The 26,426-nt window shown below is 31.0% G+C and overlaps 2 protein-coding genes and 1 pseudogene across 2 annotated transcripts; 2 read left to right on the top strand and 1 right to left on the bottom strand.

Annotated features, from left to right (window-relative positions):
* Positions 1-526: 526 nt before the first annotated feature.
* Positions 527-5,323, bottom strand: LOC121219332 (elongator complex protein 3-like; annotated as a pseudogene).
* A 1,364-nt stretch (positions 5,324-6,687) lies between these two features.
* LOC121219330 (telomere length regulation protein TEL2 homolog) lies at positions 6,688-13,512 on the top strand. Its single transcript, XM_041097275.1, has 13 exons — positions 6,688-7,119; positions 7,234-7,262; positions 7,351-7,453; positions 7,540-7,711; positions 7,919-8,104; positions 8,217-8,356; positions 9,166-9,442; positions 9,942-10,159; positions 10,395-10,493; positions 10,573-11,096; positions 11,426-12,195; positions 12,461-12,659; positions 13,226-13,512. Exons 1-13 carry the CDS (start codon positions 6,948-6,950, stop codon positions 13,385-13,387), a joined length of 3,051 nt encoding a protein of 1,016 aa, XP_040953209.1. The 5' UTR covers positions 6,688-6,947; the 3' UTR covers positions 13,388-13,512.
* A 147-nt stretch (positions 13,513-13,659) lies between these two features.
* On the top strand, positions 13,660-18,798 carry LOC121219331 (30S ribosomal protein S21, chloroplastic). Its single transcript, XM_041097276.1, has 2 exons — positions 13,660-16,027; positions 18,541-18,798. The coding sequence occupies exons 1-2, from the start codon at positions 15,612-15,614 to the stop codon at positions 18,650-18,652; spliced, it is 528 nt and encodes a 175-aa protein (XP_040953210.1). The 5' UTR covers positions 13,660-15,611; the 3' UTR covers positions 18,653-18,798.
* The last annotated feature ends 7,628 nt before the right edge of the window (positions 18,799-26,426 follow it).

Below are 26,426 nucleotides of genomic sequence, written 5' to 3'. Positions count from 1 at the left end.
TTGCTTTCTTTTACTTAAGGTTTCTGTTGATGGTTGAGAGAATTAGACCTATTAATTGGATTAGATAGTTGTCTGAGAAAAAAACAAACTCAGAAACATGATTCAAAATCATTATATAACATATTTTAGTATTAAATTTAAATAAAGAACTTTCTGAATAATTTGACTCAAATTTACACGTGGCTAAAATGTGTTATTAGTTCTTGTAGTTTGATAAATTTGAAATTTAATCACTGGAAATTTAAATATAATCATAAATATTTTTCATCAAAATTTATTAATTTCGATTACCACACGTGAGATGAAAAATAAATATATTATATTGATAAAAATTAACGAAAATTATCAACAAAGATAATAATTTAACTAAAATATTTAACTTGTAAAAATATAGACTAAATCTCGATTCTATAAAATACAAAAGCTAACACCATAATTTAACCCTTATAAAATCCTTATTTAGATTGCAATCGTGTCTACCAAATAATTTGATTGTTGAACAAGTATTACGTTTGAGATCAATCGATGACCTTAAAAGAAAATAATTTAAACACAAAAATATTTCAACATGTAATATAGCATACAAAATTACAAATTGATATATGTTACTAGAATTTTACACAAGCATACAAAATTGGTGTTACATTCAAAATTAGGTTTTCCTATGAAGTCAGATATTTAACCATGTAAGGGCCGTCAAGCTCATACCCCAATTTCCTATAATAATGCCGGGTTCCTACACCAGATATCACTGCTATTTTTGTTGACCTATGCTCCTTTCCTGCAATACGCTCTGCTTCTTCCATTAGAAGTGTACCATAACCCTGCAAAAAAAAAAAAAGAAAGAAAGATTAAGCTACTTATGTTTCTCGGATTAGATTTGATTCTAAGTATTAGATAGAGTTATCACGGGTACATTTCCGCTAAATTTTAAGGATGAAGTTAGACATCTTTACTCGCAAGCTACTCAAGTTTGACTTTAAGAAAACTCAAGTTTGTTTTGGTCATTATTGAGCAGACTTTTGAGTATCTTAATACTCAATTCAAGCAGGCTGCTTGCGAGTCATGTTTTTAATATTTTAGTATTAAATTACTACCTTTCCCTTAATACGTACATTTTAAATCCAAACCCTAAAATTTGTTATCTAAATATAAAAATTTGCATATGAACGAGCTGTCTCAAGTTCAAACTCAAGCTCGAGTACATAAATCATGTCAGCAATTCTTAATTGAGCCCAACTCAAATAGTTCGATTTAGTTCAAGCTGAGCTCAAGCTTCTGTAATAGTACTCCATCGAGCTAGAGCCAAGTTTCAAGCAGTGAATCTCGAATCAAGCTTCTCATTGTTCAAGCTCGGTTCGACTCGATTACAGCCCTATTCAATTTTATTGAAGTTTTTCAATGTATTTGGTGGGTAATATTTCCATACTCGTATCCAAATACGCATCGGATATGAGTGTCGAACATGAATATTTCAAAAACATGTGAGAAACTGGAGCAGTATAGGTTACTTCATGACCTTTCTATTTTATTGTGTTAAAAACAAAAATTAAATTCGAAATGTAGAACTTGAAGTGTATCCACCTCATAGGGAAACTTTTATTCAACTTCCTTTCTAGGGTAATTTTTAGAACTAAAGATTTTAACCATTACCTGGTGTTGTAACTTGTCAGCATCTCTACCATGAACTGGAACAGCAGTTCCATATACATGGAGTTCGCGGACAATGGAACATTTCCCCATTAGTTCAGGGCAAGTAGTATTCTGGCCACACTTACGCAGTCGCAACAACCCAACAAGAATATCCTGTATCATCGTATCATGTTTCAGCACAGACAAACTGTTACATAGAGAACATTATATCAAATATGTAGACACAGTGACACACACAGCAATAGAGAGGGCCTTGCAGTACCTGGCGTGTATCTTCATAAGACAGAAATGTTTCCCAGCTTTCATTTGCTGTATAATCACGTCGAACAAGCTCAACTTCTTCAGGTTTAATTTTGTGGTGAATATCCTGTATTGAAATAAACATGCCATTATTACACTCTCAACAGGTTATTGCTTTTTAGCATGAACAGATTCTGAGGAACAACATTGTCTTGTTACCTGAATTCCAGCTTCACGCGTTCAAACATCTCGGCACTTCAAGCCCAAGTCATCCATACGAGCTAAAGCTAGTTCACGAAGATTTCCCTTTTCAACCCCTGAGGTAACCAGAGGCATAGGAATATCACGCTGGACCCTATAAACACGTGTCCAAGGCGGTACCATGGCCAAGATTCTTGCCACAATGTCCACAAGCTGATCAGGCGGGTAATTTCGGTACCTGCAAAGTAAATAAATAGAAATTTTATTTCCTTTCAAAACTTGAAAGAAACCGAAAATTCATAGAATCATAGATACCCATGAAATCATTAACAAAGAAATATAAATAAGTAAATAACCATACCTGCCAGTTTTCCAAAGCTCATAAAGGCCAGTTCCACGGATCACAAGCGTGGGATATATTTTAAGCCCATCAGCTCGAAATAAAGGGCTCTCGAAAAACTCCTTGAAACTTTCCAAGTCTCTCTCGACACCAACATTAGGAAGATCGGGCATCATATGAGCAACAACCTTAAAAGGAGCAATGAAAAAAGTTCAGCAAGGAGTGGATCCAATTGAAAGAAGCTGAATGCATAAATGCAAAAACTGATAATTAAGCCACATATGGCATACTCCGTGATAATGAAAATTTGTTTTAGTCTATTTGATATGTGATTTGTGCCGGACAAAAAGATTCATTTCATTTTTTCAATGGCTGTGCTGAGAGGGAAAAGACAGGAGGGAGGAGGATGAAGAAGATGAAGAATCTAGGGGTGTAAAATGAATGGAGCGTTTAGTAAACAATTCATGAACAGTTCGGCTTCTATTCGTTTAACAAGCTAAATAAATGAACATGAACAAAATTTTGAGACTCATTTATTGAAGGAATCGAACATGAGAAAGTCATGTTCTGGCCATTTATATTCATTTACATCCCTAAAGAGGATAATGGGGGATTCTTTATACTATATAGAGGTAACTAGGGGAAATGTAACAATTGTTTCGCTTGAGAGAAATGGCAGAGTGTTGAGACAGATACCTTGAAACCAGCATCCTTTGCCAAGCAAAAACAATCAGCCACTGCAGCTACGGTGTGTCCTCTATTAGTGTCACGAGCAACATCTTCATATGTGCTTTGAACTCCAATCTCCAATCGTGTACAACCATAAGAAAGCATTTGACGCAGGTGAGGACCAAGGCAATAGTCTGGCCTACTGTAGATTAGAAACAGAAGAATGAGAACTTCTATTAAATATGTGGTGTGTTCAATCAGTGAAATAAGTAAAAAGCAAACAATTTTTCTTTACATATTTCAGACACAGAAAAGAACACATTCAACTTTACAATCTTTTGAGGATCCTTGTATTTTGAGTAGGTTTATCCCCCCCCCCCGGTGGTTAATTTCCCCTTGTGTTTTGAGGATCCTTGGAGGATCATATCCCTATACTCATGTTGGACATGGGGTACTTCAAGAAAAATGAAGAAGTGGACCAAGATAGCTGCCTAGTTTTATGCGACATGTCAAGCAGCAATATATATAGAAGGTAGATTAAGGAAAGCATTAACACTGGTAAATGTCTTCCAAACTAACACTATACCAATTTTGAGTCTGAACCACTAAAAAGTAAATTACACATGAAAGTTCTCGACTGCAAAAAAAGATGAGAATATCTCAAAATGCAACATGATAACTCACGTTTAAATTGTCATTCCAATGCACTTTACAGCACTATACTCAGAGTAGGTAACTGCCTCTTCAACATTGGCAGAAGTGTGACCTGACAAAGCATCATGAAGATTCCTAATAAAATAGTCTCGGTAATCTGCCGGCAGTGACATGAAAGTGCCACCCATCAAGATGAATTCAACCTACAAATATCTAATGATCATTTTAACAAATGCCAAAGTGTTTTCAAACTATAGATCTCAATGCAATAAAAACAAAAGCAGATACTTAATCCAGGGAATAATTTGAACCTTATCTACACTGTGACCCAGTCGCTTCAGCTGATCAATCCTGCTTCTTGCCTGGACATATGGATTATACCTGGAATCATCATAGACCAAGTTTTTCGAAGAATTTAGACAGACAGTACTAAGCAAATGCAAAAATCTCATCTCTTTTCTTCTTAACAATCATGAAACCTCACTGCTGCTAAATTCAGCATGACATTTGGATTCTCAAAAGCTAGTCTAGAAACAAACAGAATCGGAAGCTAATTTAACCAAGCAAAAACGTGGCCCTTTCACCCCCACCATTCCAATTCAACCTAATGCCAACAGCCATCTCCCATTGATTTCAATGAATGAAAAACTAACTAAATATTCTATTTTCAAAAGTTTCTTTAAGGTAGCTTTTGGGAATTTAGATTCCAAATTTTGAACCTGGATTTTAAAAATACTGCAAGTTGTGTGATACATAATACATACAAAAATAACATTCCTGATTATTTCTCAAATCCATGGACTCATGTACCTATTTAGTATAGAATTTGAAATTCCTATAGTATCTATGAATTTGACAATATTCATATTTTTATACTACTCAAATTTCAAATATATAATTATACTGAATCTCAACTAATTCATTAGTATTTCATTCTTACAATTAATATTTCAAATGAAATCCCAATCGAAAATCTCAAATTATTGTTCGCAAACCTAACGTAACATGAAAACAGTAAATCAACGAGCTCGACGAAGCAAGGGAAAATGAACATCAAATAGCTTACCTCGCTCTAATTGCTCGCATGCTAGTTGGCTCATATCCCGTATACGACTGAGTACTATACTCAAAATCCGAATCCGGTCCGCCGGGGCAATAAACACAAATATTCCCTGTAGTCGCAATATGCGGGCACCGATGCGGCTTCGACATAACCGCCACGACCGCGATTCCGGAAGCGGTTCTAACCGGTTTGGCTCGAAGCTTAGGGAGTAAAGACACGCGCTCCGACTCGGGAAGTGCAGCGATCATCTCCACCAGCTTCGGTGCACGAGCGAGTCCATATTTCCGACACGCGGCGGATTTGATCGCGTTTAGATCCACTCTTTGGTTCTTCCTTGAGAGTTCTACCATGGAGTTGACAATTTCAGCAATGGCTCGTACTCGGGCCTCTTCTTCGGTTAGAACGTGGGCTTGAAATCCGCCCCGACCGGGGCGCGGGAGCTTCTTCAGCTCCGGAGCTATGGCGGCAGTTGCCATTGTACTATGAAGGTAACTGAATTTTTGAAAATAATGCTCGACGCTTAGTAAAGAAAGGGGTTTTAACTCTATTAACCTCAACACGACAGCGTTTGCTATAACATCTGACTTATATAATAGGTCAAATTCATGTTTTGCTCCCTCTATTGTGCTTACATTTTGGATTTAATTTGTATTGGATCCCTATTTTTATAATATCATAATTAATTCAAATTTGATAAAAACAGTAATTAATTCAAGTAACTAATATCATTAATTATTCTAATTGAAATTCAAAAATAATTCTTTTAAAGACACCTTTTCCAACATAAAGAAAACCATTAAATATGATTAATTAAAAAGGTAACTTTTAAAAAAATTCATATCAACATTTTTAATTAATAAAATTATTTTGATTCAATCTTCTTGTCTACGAGTAATTAGATTTAACTAATGATATAAGAGTATAAAATCAAGGGTAGACACCGCTTAGAAAAATTATGGGTAAACTATCAAAATAGTCACTTTTGTTTGCTTTAGGTTACATTTTAGTCACTTATGTTTGAAATGTTACGTTTTAGTCACTTACGTTATCGTGTTGTAACATTTTAGTCACTGAGTCGTTAATTGTCGACAATGGTGTAATGGTAAGTTGATGTAGCACGTTAAATCATCATTTCAAATGAAAATTTTAGGTTAAATTCTACAATTGGTCCCTATATTTTATCATTTTCAATAATTTAAAAATTTTCTTTTATGTTCTTCTAACTTTTTTTTTCCATTCTCTTACGCTTCTCCATCTATTTTCCTCCCTTCTTCATTTCTTTTAACATAGTTTTTCTATGCTTTCCATTTGTAAATAGTCCACAAGCTCGCCTCACTCGAAAAAAATTAAATTGTTCAAAAAAAAAACATAGAAAAACTACGTTGAAAGAAATGGAGAAGGGAGGAAAACAAAAGGGAGAAGCATAAGAGAATGAAAAGAAAGAAAGTTAAAAAAACATAAAAGAAAAAATTAAATTGCTCCAAACGAAAAAATATGGGGACCGATTGTATAAATTAACCTAGAATTTTTGTTTGAAATGATGATTTAACGTGCCACATCAGTTTACTGTTACACCGTTAACAGAAACTAACGGCTCAGTGACTAAAATGTTACAACGTGATAACATAAGTGGCTAAAACGTAATATTTCAAACATAAGTGACTAAAATGTAACCTGAGCCAAACAAAAGTGACTATTTTAGTAGTTTATCCGAAAAATTATATATTTTATTTTTTTAAATATATAAAGTTTATAAGTAAATAATGATAAAATTGTACATTCCCCTTTCAATTCATAACATTTTTATTTAATTTCTTTTAAAAAGTTATAAAAATATTACTTAATACAAACATAAAATTATATTTTAATTCTTATTAAAATTTATAACTTAATTCTCTCTTTTAAATTAAAGAATTAAATTATGTTAAATTAAAATATGAAAATTAGATATCGCAGAGTAAGAGGAACCAAAATCATAGTTTTGGCTATATAATATATGGTCCTTACTCCATGCTCCATAATCTACAAACTTTACTTGGTTCAAGCGACAGCGTTTCAATAATTTAGAAATATTCTGTTTTGGCTTTGGCGGAAACAGAGAACCGATAGGAGTCGGCGACGGTGGAGATGGAGGCGGCGGCGGCGGCGAAGAGCAAGAGAGAGGTGGAGAGCAAAGTGATGGAGAAGGTCGGCGAAGTGATAAGGGAAATAGAAAGAGCAAAGCACGTCGAGCAAGTGATTTGCGCTCTTCACTCTTTAGCTGTTCTTCTCTTCCCCATCGATTCCTCTCTTCTCTCAGGTCACTCCTTTTGCTCTTCTCTTTAACCTTATAACAATTATTGTCGGGAAATGTTTCTAAAATATTTATACACATATATAATTTTTTTTTGGTATTACTATCATGGAATTACAGGGAGCATTGACGAGCATTATAAAGACCAGGTTTTCTTCTTATATTCGTTTTTTTTTAATTAACTTTTTTTTTTATTTTCTTTGAATTTTCATTATTTGTGTTTCTGCTTTGTTAAAGGTTATTGTTGCAAAAGTTCATGCTGCAAATGAAAGGGATGATTGGTGGAGGGCATTTTATCAAGGAGCTGCTTTTCCAACACTGGCTCGTGTTTTGTTGCTTGGTAATTTGTATTCTTTTTCGAAGTTATCACTGCTTTGGCAAGAATCAAATCCACTATTTTTCTTATATAAAATCTGTTGTTTGCAGAGGTTGCTTCCAATTGGCTCACATGTTTCCCTCTTTCAGCAAAGAAACATATCTATGATGTTTTCTTTGCCAATGGACTTTCAACTGAAGTTGTACAGGTTTTGGTTCCTCACCTACAGCTGACCAGCAGTGATGTTTTCGATGTTAATGTTGTTCTGTCAAATGTAGAAAGGTAAGCTGGGTCTTCTGTTTAAATCGATTGCTATATGTGTAATTTATTGGATTTGGTATATAAGTGTAATCATTCATTGTACCATATATGAAATAGTTGAAAATGATACTATTGAAGAGGTTCCATTGTTTATTCTTATGAAACATATTATGAGATATGATAGTAAATTCATAGCATACCTTTGGACATGTTTTGAATTGATGACAGGTTGCTTGTTCTTTGCCTTCTCGACAATGATGGGGTGTTTAAAATGGCTTTAGACTTAGCTGTTTCACCCCATTCAGAAGATACTATAAATGAAAGGCTCAAGTCAGTTGTGTCTAGGGTAGCACATATCGTAACATCTATTCCCGACAAAGCACGATTGAGAGCCCCGCCTTTACTTTCATCACAGTATCCTTTACTTCTGCGGCACTAGTTATTCTGTTTATTTATTATTGTCTATCCATGTGTTTATTTCAAAAATGCCTTTTATTAATGATTTTCCTTTACAAAAGCATTATAGTTTGTTTTTCAAGCAGATCACTATTCAACTTCTGATTGGCTTGGTAGAAAGGCAGGCCACCACTGATAAAAGTGAGATGGATGTTAACCTTTCATTTCTTGGAGAAATATTTTCCCGCATCGTTCGACGTGGATCTTCAGGTAACGAGACATTTCAAGCGGTAGTGTTAGATTTTCTTTCTGTCATTTTGCTTATTCATCTCCATTTTAGTGAACTTGTGCTCCACTATGAGTTATATATCGATTTTGTTAAATGAAGAACAATTTGTATGAGTTTGACTTTCTACTCTCATCCATTCTTTAGTTTTTACTCCTCACTCTTTCAGATAGTTCAATAAGTAATTCTGTGCTAAATAGATGAGTGTCATTTGGTATAACCTGAGTTTCTAATTTGTGAATGCAGAAATATTTGTTCATCTAAGAATGCATCTCATGTCATATATGGTGATTTGATTACATACTGATGTTTGTGCATTTACTATTTCCTAGTTCTAAATATTTGTCTTGCATCTTAAATGCTGCCAAAGATGATGAAACTTTTATGTAAGTTGAACCTGGAGAAGCTAAGGTAAATGTGAAGATTGTGCATGGTGATACTAGGATCTTCATCTTGAAGAGGCAAAAGGAATGTGTAATTTAAATCCAAGGGTTATGGTGTAGGGTTAAATTTCTAAAGGAACATTCAGTGCTATTAATTTGACAATTATGGTAAACGGGCATGAGGGTCCCAAATCATGAAAGTTTGTGCACTATAGTTTGGAATGTAACGTAGCATTAACTACGTGAAATTTAACTGTGCTTCTTTTAAAGACATGCTATCCAAGTATTCTGTTCATTACATTACATTCAGCTGATAGGGATTTCTTTAATTTCTTTTTTCTTTTTCCTCTTTAGGCAAGCAAGATGGTGGTGAAATTGACACTGAAGTAAATTACATTCATTGCTTGCAGATGTGCTGTTAAGTGAAGTAACTCCCCAGGTTCTCAGACATGTTCGAAGTTGCTTATCTTCAAACACTGATGTAGTTGACACTGATGTATTTGAGTCAAACCCTGAATCTCAATTTTGGTTAAAGATAATGGAAGCAATAACAGATTCCTACACTGTTGAAAGAATTGCAGAACAGCTTTTGCGTCAGCTTGCAATTGAGCATGCAAGTGATATTGAAGCTTACTGGGTTCTTTGGATATTGTTTCATCAGTTACTAAAATCTCAGTCATCAGTCAGGTTGGTGAACATTTGCTAGTTTATATCTTCGATCAAGTGTAGCTGATTATTTTAATTGGGTTGTTCCTTTCATTGCATCTAGGCCATTCAGAATCAGAAGGAATAACAATCTTATAGTCATGAATCATTACAATTAACGGCACTAATTAGGATAACTTGCATGCATATTGATGGTCTGAAATACAATAAATTGGAGAATGAACATTTCTTTTCTTTTCCTTTCTGTATATTTATCTATAAATAAATTCAAATTGGATATTAATAATTTGAAATTTGAATATCCAACCGTAATCATATTGTTGTTTTCTTTTGGTGAGCTGTGCTACATGCAAATAGTTGTGTGATACAGAAGTATTTTATAATCGATAGATAAATAGTGTAGCAGATTGTTATACTTTATTGTAAATCCATGCAATTTAGAAATTCACTATATAGATGGCACATTGTACTGCTTTGTTTCTTTTTATAGCTGATCTTGTTTTTCATACTTTTTTCTCAGGTCCATGTTTGTTGACAAGTTTTTACTGTGGAAAGTATTTCCTGTTTGTTGCCTGCAGTGGATCTTGCAATTTGCTGTTCTTGAATGCTCACCCATTAAAGATTCGTGGACTAAAGGTCACGAAGCCACCAATGGTCTCTTAGACATAGTGCAACGCCTGGCTGCCGTATGGTCAAAAAGGGACTTTGTACAATCAGCCCCACTAGAGCAGCAAGCTTGTATCCTTTACTACTTCCACAAATCAAATTAAAAGTTCTCAATTTGGTTGACAATTATTGAACATGCAAGATGTAGAAACTTAAAAATTTACCGGGGGAATCAAAGATTCATATCTTGTTTTAGTTATTTTCTTCTAAACCATACCAACACCTCCAACTGCATCCGTCCATCCATTTTTATTCCTTTCTCGCCTTTTTATTTGTCATGTTCTGTTTCCCTTTAACTTAAAAACAGATATAACTGCTGCTTTAGGCCTTTGTCTGGAGAAGATGTCCAAAGAGGAACTAGATAAAACAAAGGATGCAATGCACTCAATTCTTCAAGGAGTCAGCTGTAACTTCTTGTAACTTTTGCTTCCAAATTGTCATGGATTTTAGCTGGTCACTTAAGTTTGCACTAATACTGTTAACAGGTAGGCTGGAGAGCCCTGCAGACCTAGTGCGAAAAATGGCTAGCACTATCGCTTTAGTGTTCTCTAAAGTAGTTGATCCAAAAAATCCTCTATATCTTGATGACAGCTGCAATGGGGAGACCATTGACTGGGAATTCGGATTAACCACCTCTGAGAAAGGGAGCTTGTCAGTCTCAAATGCAGAAAAACAAATTGATGAAACAGGGACGTCAACCAGCGCCACTTTAAGTGAAGACTTAGCACGTGCAGCTGATGGTGGGAAAGGAAGTGGGGTGAAGAGTAAAAGCAAGAAATCCTCAGAGTTCAGTTTGGTTGATCCAGATGAGATTATTGATCCAGCTACTCTAAATTATGAATCGGTCTCTGATGAAAATGATGATGATGATGCGAGTGAGAATTCTGATTCATGTGACTCCTCTTTGCAGCCATACGACTTGACAGATGATGACACAGATTTAAAAAGAAAAATTTCACAGCTGGTTGATGTGGTTGGAGCCTTAAGGAAATCTGATGATGCTGATGGGGTAAGTGGTTTGAGTTCACCATTCATTCTTTTCTTCACGAAGATGATTCAGTTTGCAGTATCTATGAGGTATAAATTTGATATGCAATATGAAGACTCTTCGGGTAAATTTTGCTAGAAAATTTGATTTTGGCTACCTAATTGAGTTTTTATTTTCCTTTTTATCCTTTTGGTTGCTCAAGTGACTTGGTTTATAAGCTTAAACATATATTAGAAATTGTTCCCTTGTTGGAAGTTATATGGCAGATATTGATTATGAACACATTTAACTTTTTTCTAGAGAATCTTAGTGGAAGGTCTTAATTGGTAATGTATGTTTTAACATTGCAGGTGCAGAGGGCTCTAGATGTTGCTGAAAGTCTTATACGAGCATCACCTGATGAACTAACACATTTAGCAGGTGATCTTGTTCGAACTCTTGTACAGGTTCGTTGCTCTGATGTAGCTGTAGAAGGTGAGGAAGAACCGGCTGAAGAGAAGCGGCAAAGAGCTTTGATAGCATTGGTTGTCACACGTCCATTTGAATCTCTTGATACCCTAAACAAACTATTATATTCACCGAATGTAGATGTTTGTCAACGCATAATGATACTTGATGTCATGACTCTGGCAGCAGAGGAGCTTGCAAATGCTAAAACTATGAAACCTAAACATCAAAAAGGGCCCCTCATATCAACCATTTCAGAACCTCAACCCTGGTTCTTGCCTAGCAATACAGGGCCTCCTGGCGCTGGATCATGGAAAGAGGTCTCAGATACGGGAACCCTTCTGAACTGGTCGATCCGAAATGAAAGAGAACTTCCACTAAAACCCGGTCAGGTCAAGAGAGGAAAGACTCGCCGGTGGAACCTTAGATCAGGAAATATACAAGAAAGCCAAACTGAATGGTCTCAGAATAAGTTTCCTCTCTATGCGGCAGCATTTATGCTTCCAGCTATGCAGGGATTTGATAAGAAAAGACATGGTGTTGACTTGCTTGGTCAAGACTTTATTGTCCTTGGAAAACTCATCTACATGCTTGGTGTTTGCATGAAATGTGCTTCCATGCATCCCGAAGCATCTGCATTGGCTCCTCTTCTTCTTGATATGTTAAGAGCCAGGTACTTGACTCAACATCAATATGTAAATGTCCTGTCATGATTCCAGATCTTACACGTAGTAGCTTTTATGGCATCAGCTGACTAGTGTCTAATAGTACATATAGATTGACAACCTCATCGGATATTTTTCTCATGGTCATGATGGATGTATGTGCATGCATGCAACTGCATTCATGGTGGTTCATATTTATTATTCATAATACATCAAATCTTTATGCGTACATAATTTGCTGATCTGCCATTTTCCACGATTTTGTTAACTCAGGGAGGTGTGCCATCACAAAGAAGCATATGTCAGGAGAGCTATCCTTTTTGCAGCATCATGTGTGCTCATTGCTGTTCATCCTTCTTCTATAGCATCTTCCTTGGTTGAAGGAAATATCAAAATCTCTGAAGGGCTTGAATGGATTCGTACATGGGCCCTTCACGTTGCCGATTCCGACCCAGATAGAGAATGCTATACGGTAAGCAAAGAGTTCTTACCATTTTTTTTCAGTTTCTTATCTCATCTCTCCTCCGGTTTCAAGAGATATCTCTCTGATCTATGCCTTTTTAAGAATGCTTAAATATTTTGTCCAAGTTCATTCGTTTTTGTAAATGGCTAATCCAATCCCATTTAGGCATGTTTGGACCGGTGGTTGAACCGTCAGACCACTGGTTCCCAATTTATCTGGTCCGACCGGTTTGTCTGGATCAATTGAATAAATTATTAAAAAATCATAAAAATATTTAACAAATAGAGAAAATAGGTTCATCCAATGGTTCAATTGGTTTTTTAGCCTTGCTCAACCAGTTCGCAAGTCAATCAGTCCAACCCCTTATTCTAGACCAATACCTCGGCTGGTTCCCAGTCCGGCCAGCCAATCCAGTCTAGTTCTAAAAACAGTGCTCATATTATTTTTAATTTTTGAGCTTAGACTAGTAGCCCGGCTCTCGGACAAATTTAGTGCCTAGGACTGCATTTCATTTACTTGGTCGATTTATTAGAATCATTATGTTGTTTAATGCCAAAGTTTAATTCTGATTTTAGATGGCTGTATCATGTCTCCAACTACATTCTGAGATGGCCCTTTTAGCTTCCCGAGCGCTAGAGTCAACCGAAACTACATTCAAAGCCAAGACTATTAGTCTTTCATCCAATCTTTCGAAAGGAACAATCAAAATCCCCAACTCCAATATTCAATACTACTAGATCCATTGCTTGTCAATGTAAGTCTTTTCTCACTACATTTTAACTTTTCCCATTTTGCATATAATTATATAAACTGCTCGAAATCATCTTCGTGTTTATATAAAATCTTGTTTCAGTTTATTTCAGTTGGTTCATCTTAAAATGTTTAAATTTATGATAACTTTTCCCTATTTATAAGCTCTCTTTTGTAGGTAGAAGTGCCATAGCAATTCTTGTATTATACTTTGAATTTACATTTCAGTCTCCTTACTTTAAAAATGAGCAAACTAGTTATTAAACATTAGATAAATGAGCAAACTGGTCCCTCATTAAATGCTTACGTGGAACTTTATATTAATTAAAGTTGAGCAAAAAAGGAATAATCCACTTGGAATTTTGAGTTAAAAGCACTTAATATTAAAACTGACCCATACACTGTGAATCTTCATCTACTTTGTTTACTTCGGATCAAAAAACTCAGAAAAGGCTCTCTTCCTTTATCACTCTCAGTCCTTTATCAATTAAACCCTTTGAGTGACGGTTTTTGTTGTTCATTGTTATTATGTCGATGTGTTGTTAACGGTTATTGAGTTAGCCATTATGATGTTGATGTGACAATCCATGTCGGTGTTCATAAAATTATTAAAAATTTTAGTCCAAAATGAATTTGGACAAATGAACATCCAAGTTCGATCGAATCTCGTAATCCATTTGTGTAGATTTATTCTGGATATAGTTTTTTAAATTACAACAAATTTTAAAAACATATAAAAACATATAAAACATGATAAAAATTACGAAAATAAATGAAAAAGGGTAGTTCTTTCTATCTTACAATAGGTAAATCCTATTTTTTTTTAACAAGTTTTTAAGTTCTTACCGTTGTTTTCTTCTGTTTTCTATTTTGATAGTTGTGACATTGGTGTTTGATATGCTTTTATAATCATTTTTCGGATGCAAGATGTAAAATTATAATGTTGAAAAACATATTTATTGTTTTGATTAAACATGTGCCTAAAATAAGAAAACAAGACTTATAATAATGAATTTGTTTAGTATAGATGATAAAAGGATAAGGTTTTAAATCATATGGCCATGTGTTCAAATTTATGGGATTTACCTATTGTGAGATGATAAGAAAAGTTTTTTACATTAACTTGAACAAATGGATTTATAGCAACAAAAGCAAGAACCATCGTCTTTAAATTTTTATATAATCTAAAAGACTAAAGCAAGAACCATCGGCTTTAAATTTTTATATAAATTAAAAGATTACGTTCATTCAGATTATAATGGTTGAAATTGGATTGAATCGGTCAATTGGGGCGGTTAACCCGTGAATCAATATGAACTGAGATAAAAATCAGTTGAGTTGGTGGTTGACCTAGTTGAAATAGTTTAATATTTTTTTTAAAAAAATTATGAATTTATAATAATTTATTTGATTGAAGTTGGATAGATTGAATTGATAGCCTAATCAATTTGATCATCGATCCAATTTCAAAAATCATAGTTTAAATTTAGATGAATTAGTTATCTATTTGTCTAGATTTATTCTCGAGCATGTTAGCATAATAATGATCAATGATAGAAATTGTTAGCTTGATAGAAATTGTTAGCCAAAGAGCTTAATTGATGCGTTTTTAATATTTTAGGGTGTAATTGATTTCATTTTTTGTATACATTGTGTCGGTATAGGCTTATTAAAAAATTTTAACCAATATTTATACATTGTATAATTTATTTTTTTACAGTTTTATTTTTCTTTATGACATTGAGGATTAAATTTAAAATAATGAGAAAATATAAAAATTATTATGATGAACTTTTGGTTGTTTTCATTTTTGGTATATTTTTTACCAAATTTTTTTTTTTGCTTTTTAGATGAAAGGGTTTTAAAAAATTGTAAAAGAAATCAAATTACACAATATCTAAATGTTGAGGTTTAATTTTTTAAAATCAATACTAAATTGACACAATATATAAATATTGAGGGTTAAAGCTGCTATGCCAATGGTAAAATATGCGACATCATCTTTTCTTTGGTGATCAAAAAGATAAAATCAAATAGTTGAATGATCGTTTTGTAAATATTTATAATTGAGTGACCAAAAATGAAATGTATCAATAGTTTAATCACTATAAGAGTAATTTACCCAAATATTATAGAACTTGAGTAAAGCAAAATTTAAAGATTGATATTGTAAGTGGGAGCCAAAGCCAGAAGAATCACAAGTCAGCATCAATGGCGTTTTCCCTCACTTCTCTCTCCAAATCACTTTCTTCTCTCCTCCCTTCCCAACATTCACTACCAAATCTCCCCCAAAACCCACCAAATTTCGCCCCGCCGGTTTCTCTATCAGACCCCAAATCAACATCCATTCGTCTTTCTTCCTGTTTGACCACACCGGCCGAAGAAACCAATGCCATAACATGCCCATCGTTAGCCTACGCCAATACCCTTTTCTTCAAATCGGGTCACTACAACGTCCAGGTGGTGGTGGCGGACAACGAAGCGGAGGATAAGCTGTTGGGCCGGTTCAGGAGAGCCGTGTTTAAAGCCGGTGTTATACAGGAATGCAAAAGGAGGATGTTCTTTGAGAGCTCACAGGAAAAAAAGAAGCGTAAAGTAAGAGAAGCTTCTAAAAGGAACCGCAGAAGGTTTAGCTTTCCTTCCCCTTTTTCCCTTGTTTCTTTCATAGCTTTTAATTTAACCACAAAAAAGAAATTCAGTATTGGGGTTTATTACTGTTTTTTTGATTTTGATGTTTGTAGTTTTGATGAATTTTCATAATCTGGATTGGGATCATCGTTTTAACTCAATAGGCAGAAAAATTTTTCTGATCTTCAAATTTGAATTTTGAAATTTTTTTAGGGCTGAAATGAAATTTTTATCATTGTATTAATTTATAACTTTACTGATTTTAGAGGGACTAAAATCATAATTTTACCATGTTTGGAAGCGCCGGCCCTGCTTTCGAATATGCTTTTTTTGCACAGATTTTTTTTCTTGTGTTCGCAGACATGGACGATTTATTAAAATTTTCAAGTTAATATTTTCAGTTATAATTGTTTAGTTTTATGTTTCGGAACTGGACTGATTGGTCCTGGAATAGGTCGAGCATCGGTCCGGAACAAGAGATTAGACTAATTGACTCGCAAATTAGTATGAATCAATTGAACCGGATTACAAAACCGGTTCAATTAGTGGTTGAACTAGTTAAAGCGATTTTTTCTATTTTCCATTTTTATAAATTTTTAATCGAACTAATCGGATCGATGGTTTGAGCGGGTTTGATCGTCGGTCTGTTTCTGAAAACCTTATTTTTTAAAATTTAAAACTTTATAATTTTAATATTTTGATTATAATACCTCTATTTTTATAAGATTTTATGATGTATATATTGGGCTGAATTTTGTAAAAGATAATACATATATCTCTTTATTTTCCTGGAGGGCTTATTTCAAGGTGGAGTGCTAAAGTATTAAATGAAATTTGAGGGTAAAAGTATCATGTAATTTTTGTATTAGGAGTTAGATTTAATTTTATTTTTTTACCTAGAAAATGGATAAGTTAGTGACGGTATTGGTTTTTTTTTTTTTAAATCATGTATTTTTGCTGTTAAAAACTAGCCTAATCAAATAGTTATATGTGGTGTACGATATATGCCTCATTTTCACGTATAAGAGTCGTTTTTAACAGTAAAAATAGATGGCATTTTTGATCTATTAATTACTTATTTATTAAGTAGAGAAGTAAAATGCAATTTGCTCGAAGATTGCTCCGCCTCATTGCCATGTCAAAACTTTGGTCTCTATGTTTTTAATGCTTAAATTTTTAAATATATATATATTTTCCTTCTTTCTTTTGCCTACAATAACAATGTTGCTATATATATATATATCCTTAAAATTCTCGTATCTATTGTCTATTTTTGAGTGAGTTGTCTCGTTTCATGTTGCCTAATTTTCTTTTGAATACATGGTGGTTGGTTTGAACTTTTATAGAGAATCTTGTTGGTTTAATTATTGCCTGAGTTTCTGTATTATTGGAACTTTTAAAATATAATCTTTCTGCTTTTATTTTTAGGAATTTAGTCTACCTATTTATCTGATTTGAAAATTAAAAATAAAACCAAATTGATAACACCACTAATGAAATTCTGATAAATTTGAATATATGTTATTTTAATATTCAAAGTTTTGATTTAAAAATTATAATTCAATTGATAGCACATTTTCAAATAAATTTAACATAGCTCAATTAACTTGTTATTAATTGGACTTCATTTTTAAATTAGCCAAGTAGAGAGATTAAATTCTTGAAGTTAAAATCTTAAAGGATTAAATTTCAAGTGTTTGGAGAGAATAGGCACTGGAGACAAAATTAGACCAATTTGTTTTGCTTTGCGGGTTTCTTTTTGGTCTATTTATGCCTCTAATCACTCTACTCTTTGGATTTTCGAAATTTAGTCCCTTTGCTTTTTAATTTTAATAATTTAGTACTTCTAATTGACTATCTAATTTAAATTAAAGTTCAATCGATGACACTGTTAACTGACTTCTATTAAATTTGAATATATGTTATGAATTGGACTTTAATTTTTAGATCAAATAATATTCAAATTTAACAAAAATATATTAATAGTATTATCAACTGAACTTTAATTTTCAAATCTATTTTATTAAATTGTAAATTTTTTAATATAAGTTGTAAGGGGTTAAATGCCCTAATCTTATCACATCTAATTATTTTTTTATTAAAAAATTAAATTAAATTTAAAACCGAATTTCTGATTTTTTTTATCAGTTTTTTAACCGATTCAACCGACTATTACTTATTAGTCCAATCAAAAAAATTCTAGTTGAGTGGTATATACAGGTCTGGATGAATCACCGCTTCTCCATTCAACCGACTGATCCAATCGAATCAACATTGGTTTCAACTAATATGGAAGTTATGGATGGCAATGAGAGCTTTTTGTTTCTTCATTTTTTCTTAAAAATACTTGTGGCATAACCATATCTGATGCATGTTTGAACATGAGTATATAGATTTGTCTTTTCTAAAGGTCCTTCGAATACATAAAATTCAAACACGTAATGGTATTAGGCATTCACATCCAAATCCGAATAACATAGTTTATTGAATGATCTGTTTGGCTTGTTTTCAGACGCCCGAAACCGAAGGATTCGGCACAATCTAAAGAGGAAACCAGTAAGAAGGATGACGATGAAGAAGATGGAGATAATTGGGAGCTTCCTGAAGGAGACTTGCCTTATTAAACCTAATTTCAGGTTATAATTTTCAGGATTTTCATTTTAATTTATGTTATTCCGACTTTTCATTTCTTTTTGATGTATATATCTATGATAAATTTGGGTACAGATATGATTTTCAAATATATGGAACTTAGAAAGGTTAATTTCAATGATTAATTATCCTATTGTATTTTTAAAATTTTGAAATTTCAATTTTGATCCAAATAATAATAGTTAAATTTTGTTGTGTTTCATATTATGTGTAAGTTGTGAATTTTGATTCATGTTTTTTTATCTGATCATTATAGTGTTTATACTTTTCAAATTTCAAATTTTTAATTTTGACTTCAACGGTTGTCATTAAATACATTAAGTAAAATGGTGTGGCTTTTTATAGGTAATATATAAAAATAACAAGTTGATGTAATATTATACATATGACAATATATTTTCATATAAGATTTTGGACATTACATGGAATGTCTTCTTCATTACAATTTGACTATGTAATGTAACTTAATATTTGTCTATACATTTAATTTAACTTATAAAAAAAAATTGAAAATATCATACAAAGAATATAAAAAATCTAAAAATAATAAAATATTTAAAATATGAGTTACAGTTAAAAACATACAATAATATTAAAAAGTTAAATGCAAAAATGATTATTTAATTTACAAAATTTTAATATTAAAATTATTTTAAAATTAAATTTATGATCATTCTATTATTATTTTTTAATTTATTTTCTACTAAATTCAAAATTGTATTTATCCCTAATGGTCTCTGAGTCTGTTATGGGAGTGAAAGTTTTATTTTAGGAGATCCCTGTGTTACACGGATTTAATTAAATTAGTCTCTCTATTATTAAATAAATTAATTTAGTTCCTATATTATTAAGAAGAATCAAATAAGTTTACATTTACTATTTAAAAATATCTCGATATTTTTTTTTCAATTGCCGTTCAATTCCAAAGAAAAGATTTCATCTATAGAACCATAAGAACTTTAAAAATATTAACTTTATTAAACAATGAATGATATAGATAGTAAATATTAATTTTATTCCAATTTGACATTATTTGATTCGCTTTAATCGTATAGGGATGTTGAGTGTTTTAGTGTAAATATTAAATTCTCTATTTATATGATACGGTTATCGTTCAAGGATGTAGTGTCGTAAGTAGGTCCACATGCATGCCAACACACACCTTATTCTAAGGTTAACACGTGTTTTTTGTAAGTGTATTTGTTTGCATGGTGGTGCGAACCCACATCGCGCAAGCCCGTGAAAGGATGCGAAAACCTCACATGTGAACTCAAGATGCGAACCACGTAGATTACGGGTCAAGACCCAATTGGGTAACTGGGTAGTGAATGGGTAATGACGAACATCATAATAAGCGACTAAATTGATCCATTTAATCAAAGAGGGATTAATTTAATCAAGTCTTGTAATAGAGAAATGGATATATCATATATTAAATTTCATGTATTAAAATTATATTTTATAATATATTTTTATAAACTAAAGTTAAGAAATCATTAGTAAAAAATGATTTGAAAGCAAGACAAAGCAAAATATGATGCAAAATCTATATTACTATATATATAAAAGGAAGCCCTAAGACCTTCTCTTCTTTCACACGCAATTATATATATTTTTACATTATTAATATAATAGTTAAATTTCAATTTCCATCCCTAAACTACATTCAGACATTCAGATTTAAGATTTAATTTTTATGCTTTAATTTTTTATTATTTGGCTCTTCTATGCTTAAAATGTTATTAGTTAGTCTAAATATTTTATTTTGATTAAAATACTAAGGTGATTTTTAAAAATTGTTGATACTGTTAAAATTTTTTATTAAATTCATATCTATTACAATGCCAATTTTTCATCACATAGTTACCAAGTGAGTTTTTATTTTTATTTTTTAGTTTTAGAATGTCACACAAGCGAATTTAAAAAAAGAATTTTAACAGTGCTTACAACTGAACCTAAATTTTTAAATTTGAAAAATAACTAGACAAAATTCTCGAAAATAATAGTATAAGGATTAAATTCCTGATACAAAAGAAAAGTTTACATCATATTGTAATATTTAAAATTTACCTCTATAATTTTGTCAAAAAAAAACCCAATGTTGCCGGGGCTACCTGTCCAAAATTTGAGAGGATTTGGTAAAAAATATTAGGTTCGAAAAAACGAGATTAGACAAAAAATTAGGTCCGCTTAAGTTATGGACTAAGCTCAGGATTCAACATTCAAAACACCCGAGCCCAGCCCAGTCTGACCCGTTTTCTATGATTATAATATAATATATTATGTTAATTTTATATATTATTTAATTTCTATCACATAAAAACTAAATCTATAGTAATATAATGTTATAATGTAAATATTAAAAAATGTTAATATGTCTATATATAATTTTAATAAATGAAAAATATATAAAAGTATTCAATAATTAATTAAAATAATATAAATATAAATTTAAAAAATAAAAAAGATATGAGTAAACCTAAAATAAATTTAGATTAATCAGCCAAATAAACTTAGATAAAACTTTTAGCACATATTTTAGATCAACTTAAATTTAGATAAATATAAAATATATTAATATTTTACTAAAACTCAACCCCAGACCCATCCAACCATCTCCTGATGGCCCAAATAGAATACAAGTAAATAAAATACTCTTGTCCTGTCCCTGTCTCTTGCGGATGCGGTCCCCGTCTATTATTGCGTATAATGTTCTAACAGGGTAACCAAGGAGAAAAAATTCATACATAAACAATTAGGGCAAACTACACCCAAGGTCTAAATTATTAACAAGTTTATGTTTTAGTTACTCAATTTTAAAAATTATAAAATAATCATTAAATCATTCATGCTGACACAACACTATTTGTCATATATATTATGTCAATAAATAATTTTTAAAATTTATAAAATATTCAAAAATAAATAATAAAATTAAAAAAATCATAAAAAGTTCATGAATTTCAAAAAAAATTAGCATGGAGGAGTGGACTGCCATGCAGATTGAAGTATTAAAAGTTTAATATTTTAGTTAGTATTTTTGTTGAAGAATATTAAATTGACTCTTTTTAAAGGAATGATGGCCAAATTTAGCTAAAAATGGGTAAAATTGACCCCAAAAATGTAAAATTTGAGGGCTAAATTTAAAATTATGTCATTTTAAAAATAGCATGCTGACATGGCAGTTAAAAAATTAGTATAATAACAAATTTAACCCTCAACTTTTACATATTATATCAATTTAATCACAATTTTAAAAATTAACCCCCAAAATTTACAAATGATCTCAATTTTATCCTAATTATAAAAGATTCAAAGAAATATATAAAAATACAGAATATTTTCAAAAAATATAATGATAAATTAAAATTTTATATTAATGTTAATATTAATATTAAATAAAATAAAAATCCCCCGACCATCTTTCCCGTCCTCCTTCCCTCCTCCACTGGACCACTACCGTCCCTCTCCCTATTTACACAAGTCCATGAGGCATAAAACCCTTTTTTCTAAACTAGCAGTACAGTACGATTATTTTATTGAATGTTTTGTACTCAAAAGAGTAACAACACAACAACATTAGGTGGATAAAAACTATTGAAATAACCTACTTTTTTTAACAATAACAAAAAATATGGTTTTAATTTTTTTTGTCAAGTTTCGTCTAAAATTTGAGAGGATTTGTATAAAAATATTGTGTTTGAAAAATAAGATTGAGTAAAAAAATTAGACCCTTTTAAAATATGGGTCAGACTCGGGCTTGAATCAAGCTCGAGCCTGATCCAGTTAAAAAATAAACTTATACTAAATATATAATGTCACTCTAATGTAAATATTAAAATAATGTTAATATTACTATATAAAAACATTCAATAAATAAAAATGTATAAAATAATTAAATATTAAAATAAAATAAATATTTTTTAATTTTTTTAAATAATATGAGCAGGCCTAAAATGAGTTTGGATTATAAATATAGACGAGTTTCGACAAAATTGTGTTAATATCATATTTTGAGTAGACCCGAATTTAGACAAACATAAAATATGTTAAAATCATACTTAAATCTGACCCGAACCTAACCCATGAATCCCTCTAGTTTAAATTTCATACAAAAAATATTTGAAGCATTGTAATTGCAAATCCCAGTCTTTTTCTTTATTGGGAAACTTATCAGAAAACTTTCTACATATTTCAACACCGTCTACGGCACCAATCAACCCTAGTTTCCTTCTATAAACTTCCACTAACAAGACCACTTAAGATCCCATCCAAAACCAATCCTTTTATATCTCCAACTTGTAAAACCACTCCACTTTCGCCTCCTGACCCATTTCACTTCTCCAAAACAGCTTCCATTTTCCTTCAATTAACCCTAATATGAATTTGCAGCAGCAAAGAGGGAGAGGGACGGGAGTGGTGGTGGTGGGATTTTTATTTTATTTAATATTAATATAATATTTAATTTTTAAAAAAAAAAACATTTGTGTATTTTTAAATATTTCTTTATTTTTTTGAATTAAGATCAAATTGAGACTATTTGTAAATTTTGATGGTCAATTTTTTAAAATTATGACTAAATTGATATAATATGTAAAAATTTAAGACTAAATTTGTTATTATACTAATTTTTTAACTGCCACTTCAGCTTACTATTTGTAATTTTAACGATAGTGACAAAAATGATCAAATTATATAACACAAATGTTTAAATTACAAACGATAGTGACAAAAAAGACCAAATTATATAACACAAATATTTAAATTACAAACTTTTTATTTTGGGTGAAATTCTTTTTACAATTAAATAACTATTTGTGTAATTTACCTTTTAAAAAAAACATATTTTGAAAAGACATGAAAAATGTGATCAACAAAAACATACATGTCCCAAATTAAAGACATTGATATGTCATTATTACCGACAATATCGTACATTGAGTATAAGATAGGAAACCACTAAAAATTCAACCTTTTTTTTTTTTGGACAATATGCCCCTTACATTAATATACATTGTTTAAAGGATCTCTTATATTATTTTTGTAATCATTTTTACCCACGAAAGTTCTTGATTTTTATATTAAAAAAATAATTTAAAATTTTAAACTACTTTCTATTTTTACGTTGATGTGATTTTAATAATAATAGTTTATTAAATAGAAATAAAATAATATTCTTGAAAGTAAAACAAAAAATACTTTAAAATTTGTTGAAAGTGCTCATATATATATAACACTTAATCACTCTTTTGAAAAATTTGATTACTCTTTTAAAGTTTCTGTTGGTGTTAAAAGTGTATATAATTTCCTTGCATTAACGGGAAATTAATATAAGAGCTTAATTTTACTTTAATGATAAAATCAAAGGCTTTTATGGGTAGAATCATAGGGTAGTGGTTTATTTAACTATGAAAATAATTTAAGGAATGTGTAATAATTTGTTAGGCTTAAGCACGAGTTATTGGCCCAAAACATCTCACTTAAACTTGGACAGCTACGTTTATTACTTAATTCTCGTAAAAGAAATATCATAGTGGATGACCTCTGTTGTAATTTATTATAAAAAAATTTATTGCATGTCACCAAATTAGAATTATATTTATAGTTTAAGGTTTAAAATATTTTAAATTTTAATATGAATTTAAATTTGATAATGATTTGTAAATGTTTAATGCAATTAACAAATTTTGAAAAATAGTAAGATTTGTTTGTAGTTTTGTCTCTAGCATGTTGATGACATGAGTTCAAAATTTATAATCCTCTACTCCCATTGTTGTAATGATAAAATAAAAAATAAAATGATTGTATTGATTTGGTTATTACTTTTAGGGGAGAACAATTTTTGGTTAAAATGAAGAAATTTGACTAAACTGACCCAATCGGTTTAGTCGATTTCAATTTAGACGGTTTAGGTTGTCTTTTCAATTATGGATTCTTTTTTGTTGATTGTTTTGTTTGGTTGTTGGTTTTTGAATTTTCAAACCGTTTTGACCGAAAAAACCCAACTTAATTTAATATTTTTGATTATTTAAAATAGGTTATATTTTGCTATTAGCCCTTGTAGTTTTTGAAAGTTGTGGATTTAATCCATGTACTTAATTTGATCAATTTTAGTTCCTATATTTTTTAAAATTTAAATTTTAATCCTCGCCAAACAATAATTGTTAAATTTATTAAGTTTTGCTATTTCCAAAATTGATATGGTAAATAAATTATCACATATGTAACGTCATGTCAGCTTGTTATTTTCACATATTACTTACTAAAAATTAAATTAATAGGTTAACAGCTGTCATTTGTATAAAGGCTGGAATTTCAAAATTCGAAAGTATAACAATTTAGAAGGATCCAATTGAATAATATGGATTAAATATGTAATTGTACGCATAGTATATGCCCGGTAATTGAACTCAACAAAACAGATTTAATTGCTACGGTTTAGGTTATGACTAAAATTTTAAATTTTGAAAAGTATAGGACTAAAATTAATTGATTAAAAAAGTACAAGGATTAAAATTATTTAAATTAAAGTACAATAACTAAACCCACAACTTTTGTAAAGTATAAGGACTAATAGCATAATTTAATTTTAAAATATATTTAAAAAATATATAAAATAAATGTATATTATTTAAGCCCAGTAACTAAAGTCAGCTAAAGTTAATTAATCAACCAAACCGATCAATGAAAAGTTGGTTCAATTACATCGATTCCTAAGCTCTAATTTGATCGAATTAATCTTTGTAGATTATAATTAGTTAAGTCTATTTAATAAAAAAATTGGTCAAAAAAACTGAATGTTGTCTCCTAATTATATTTTGGGTAAACTACATCTAAGGTCATTAAATTATTAGTACTTTTATGTTTTGATCACTCAACTTTAAAAAGTTACAAAATGGTCACTAAACAATTTGAATTTTTTTTATTTAAGTCAATGAACTATTCAAAAGATTTTTATTTAAATCATTGGGTTGTTAGGTTTTTTTTTTTAAGTTGGAGTAGCAAACTCCAAGTGACGATTTGACGATCGATACAATGGATCAATATCCATCAACAAGTAGAAAAAATACTTTAAATCCAAGTCTATTTGACAGTCAATGTTAGAGATCATAGAAGAAAATTGTTTGTATTTTGGTTCGCAGATTCATGACATTCAAAGCTGTTTCATGAAAAAAAATTGAATTGTAGAAAAGAAGGAGAATGAGAGCTTTCGATTGGTGCAAACAAAGAGAGTCATACTAATTTTAACAACCTAATGACTGAAATGAAAACTTTCAATTAATTCAATGATCAAATTATAACTTTTTTTTAGTTAAGTGACTAAAATAAAAACTTACTTATAATTTAGTGTCGGTGTAGTTTTTTTTTTCTTTCATTTGATTGTCACTTGTCACTATTAAATGTTCCCATTGGTGTACTTGGAAAAAAACAAAGAAGTACATCCAAAGCAAAGCCTTGAAAGACAAGGAAGAAGTAGAAATTTTTTGGTTAAATTCAAGTTAATTATAACATTTTTTTTAATTACATGGCTACTAACTACTAAGTGAGTAGTTTTTGTATTTTAAAATGTCATAACAACAAGCTAAAAAAACAAATTAATGTTAACAGTTGAACCTGAAATTTAAAATTTATAAAAGTATAAAGATTAATTCTTAGAAATACAAGTACAAGGACTAAATTTCTAATTTCTGAAAAGTACAAGGACTATAGGCACATTTTAACCCTTGAACTAATTGCTGTTGCTTT

This window comes from Gossypium hirsutum, chromosome D07, assembly GCF_007990345.1.
Source record: "Gossypium hirsutum isolate 1008001.06 chromosome D07, Gossypium_hirsutum_v2.1, whole genome shotgun sequence".
Taxonomy (NCBI): domain Eukaryota; kingdom Viridiplantae; phylum Streptophyta; class Magnoliopsida; order Malvales; family Malvaceae; genus Gossypium; species Gossypium hirsutum.
Note: the sequence above shows the minus strand (reverse complement) of the source record. Positions and strands in the feature narration are given on the sequence as shown.

What these genes read in the sequence shown, in the direction of transcription:
- LOC121219330 (XM_041097275.1), top strand. Translation starts at nt 6,948, where the DNA reads ATGGAGGCGGCGGCGGCGGCGAAGAGCAAGAGAGAGGTGGAGAGCAAA. An exon ending in GTTCTGTCAAATGTAGAAAG is followed by an intron (nt 7,712 to 7,918) that starts GTAAGCTGGGTC and finishes AATTGATGACAG; the next exon opens with GTTGCTTGTTCTTTGCCTTC. An exon ending in AATCTGATGATGCTGATGGG is followed by an intron (nt 11,097 to 11,425) that starts GTAAGTGGTTTG and finishes TTAACATTGCAG; the next exon opens with GTGCAGAGGGCTCTAGATGT.
- LOC121219331 (XM_041097276.1), top strand. Translation starts at nt 15,612, where the DNA reads ATGGCGTTTTCCCTCACTTCTCTCTCCAAATCACTTTCTTCTCTCCTC. An exon ending in TCTAAAAGGAACCGCAGAAG is followed by an intron (nt 16,028 to 18,540) that starts GTTTAGCTTTCC and finishes GCTTGTTTTCAG; the next exon opens with ACGCCCGAAACCGAAGGATT.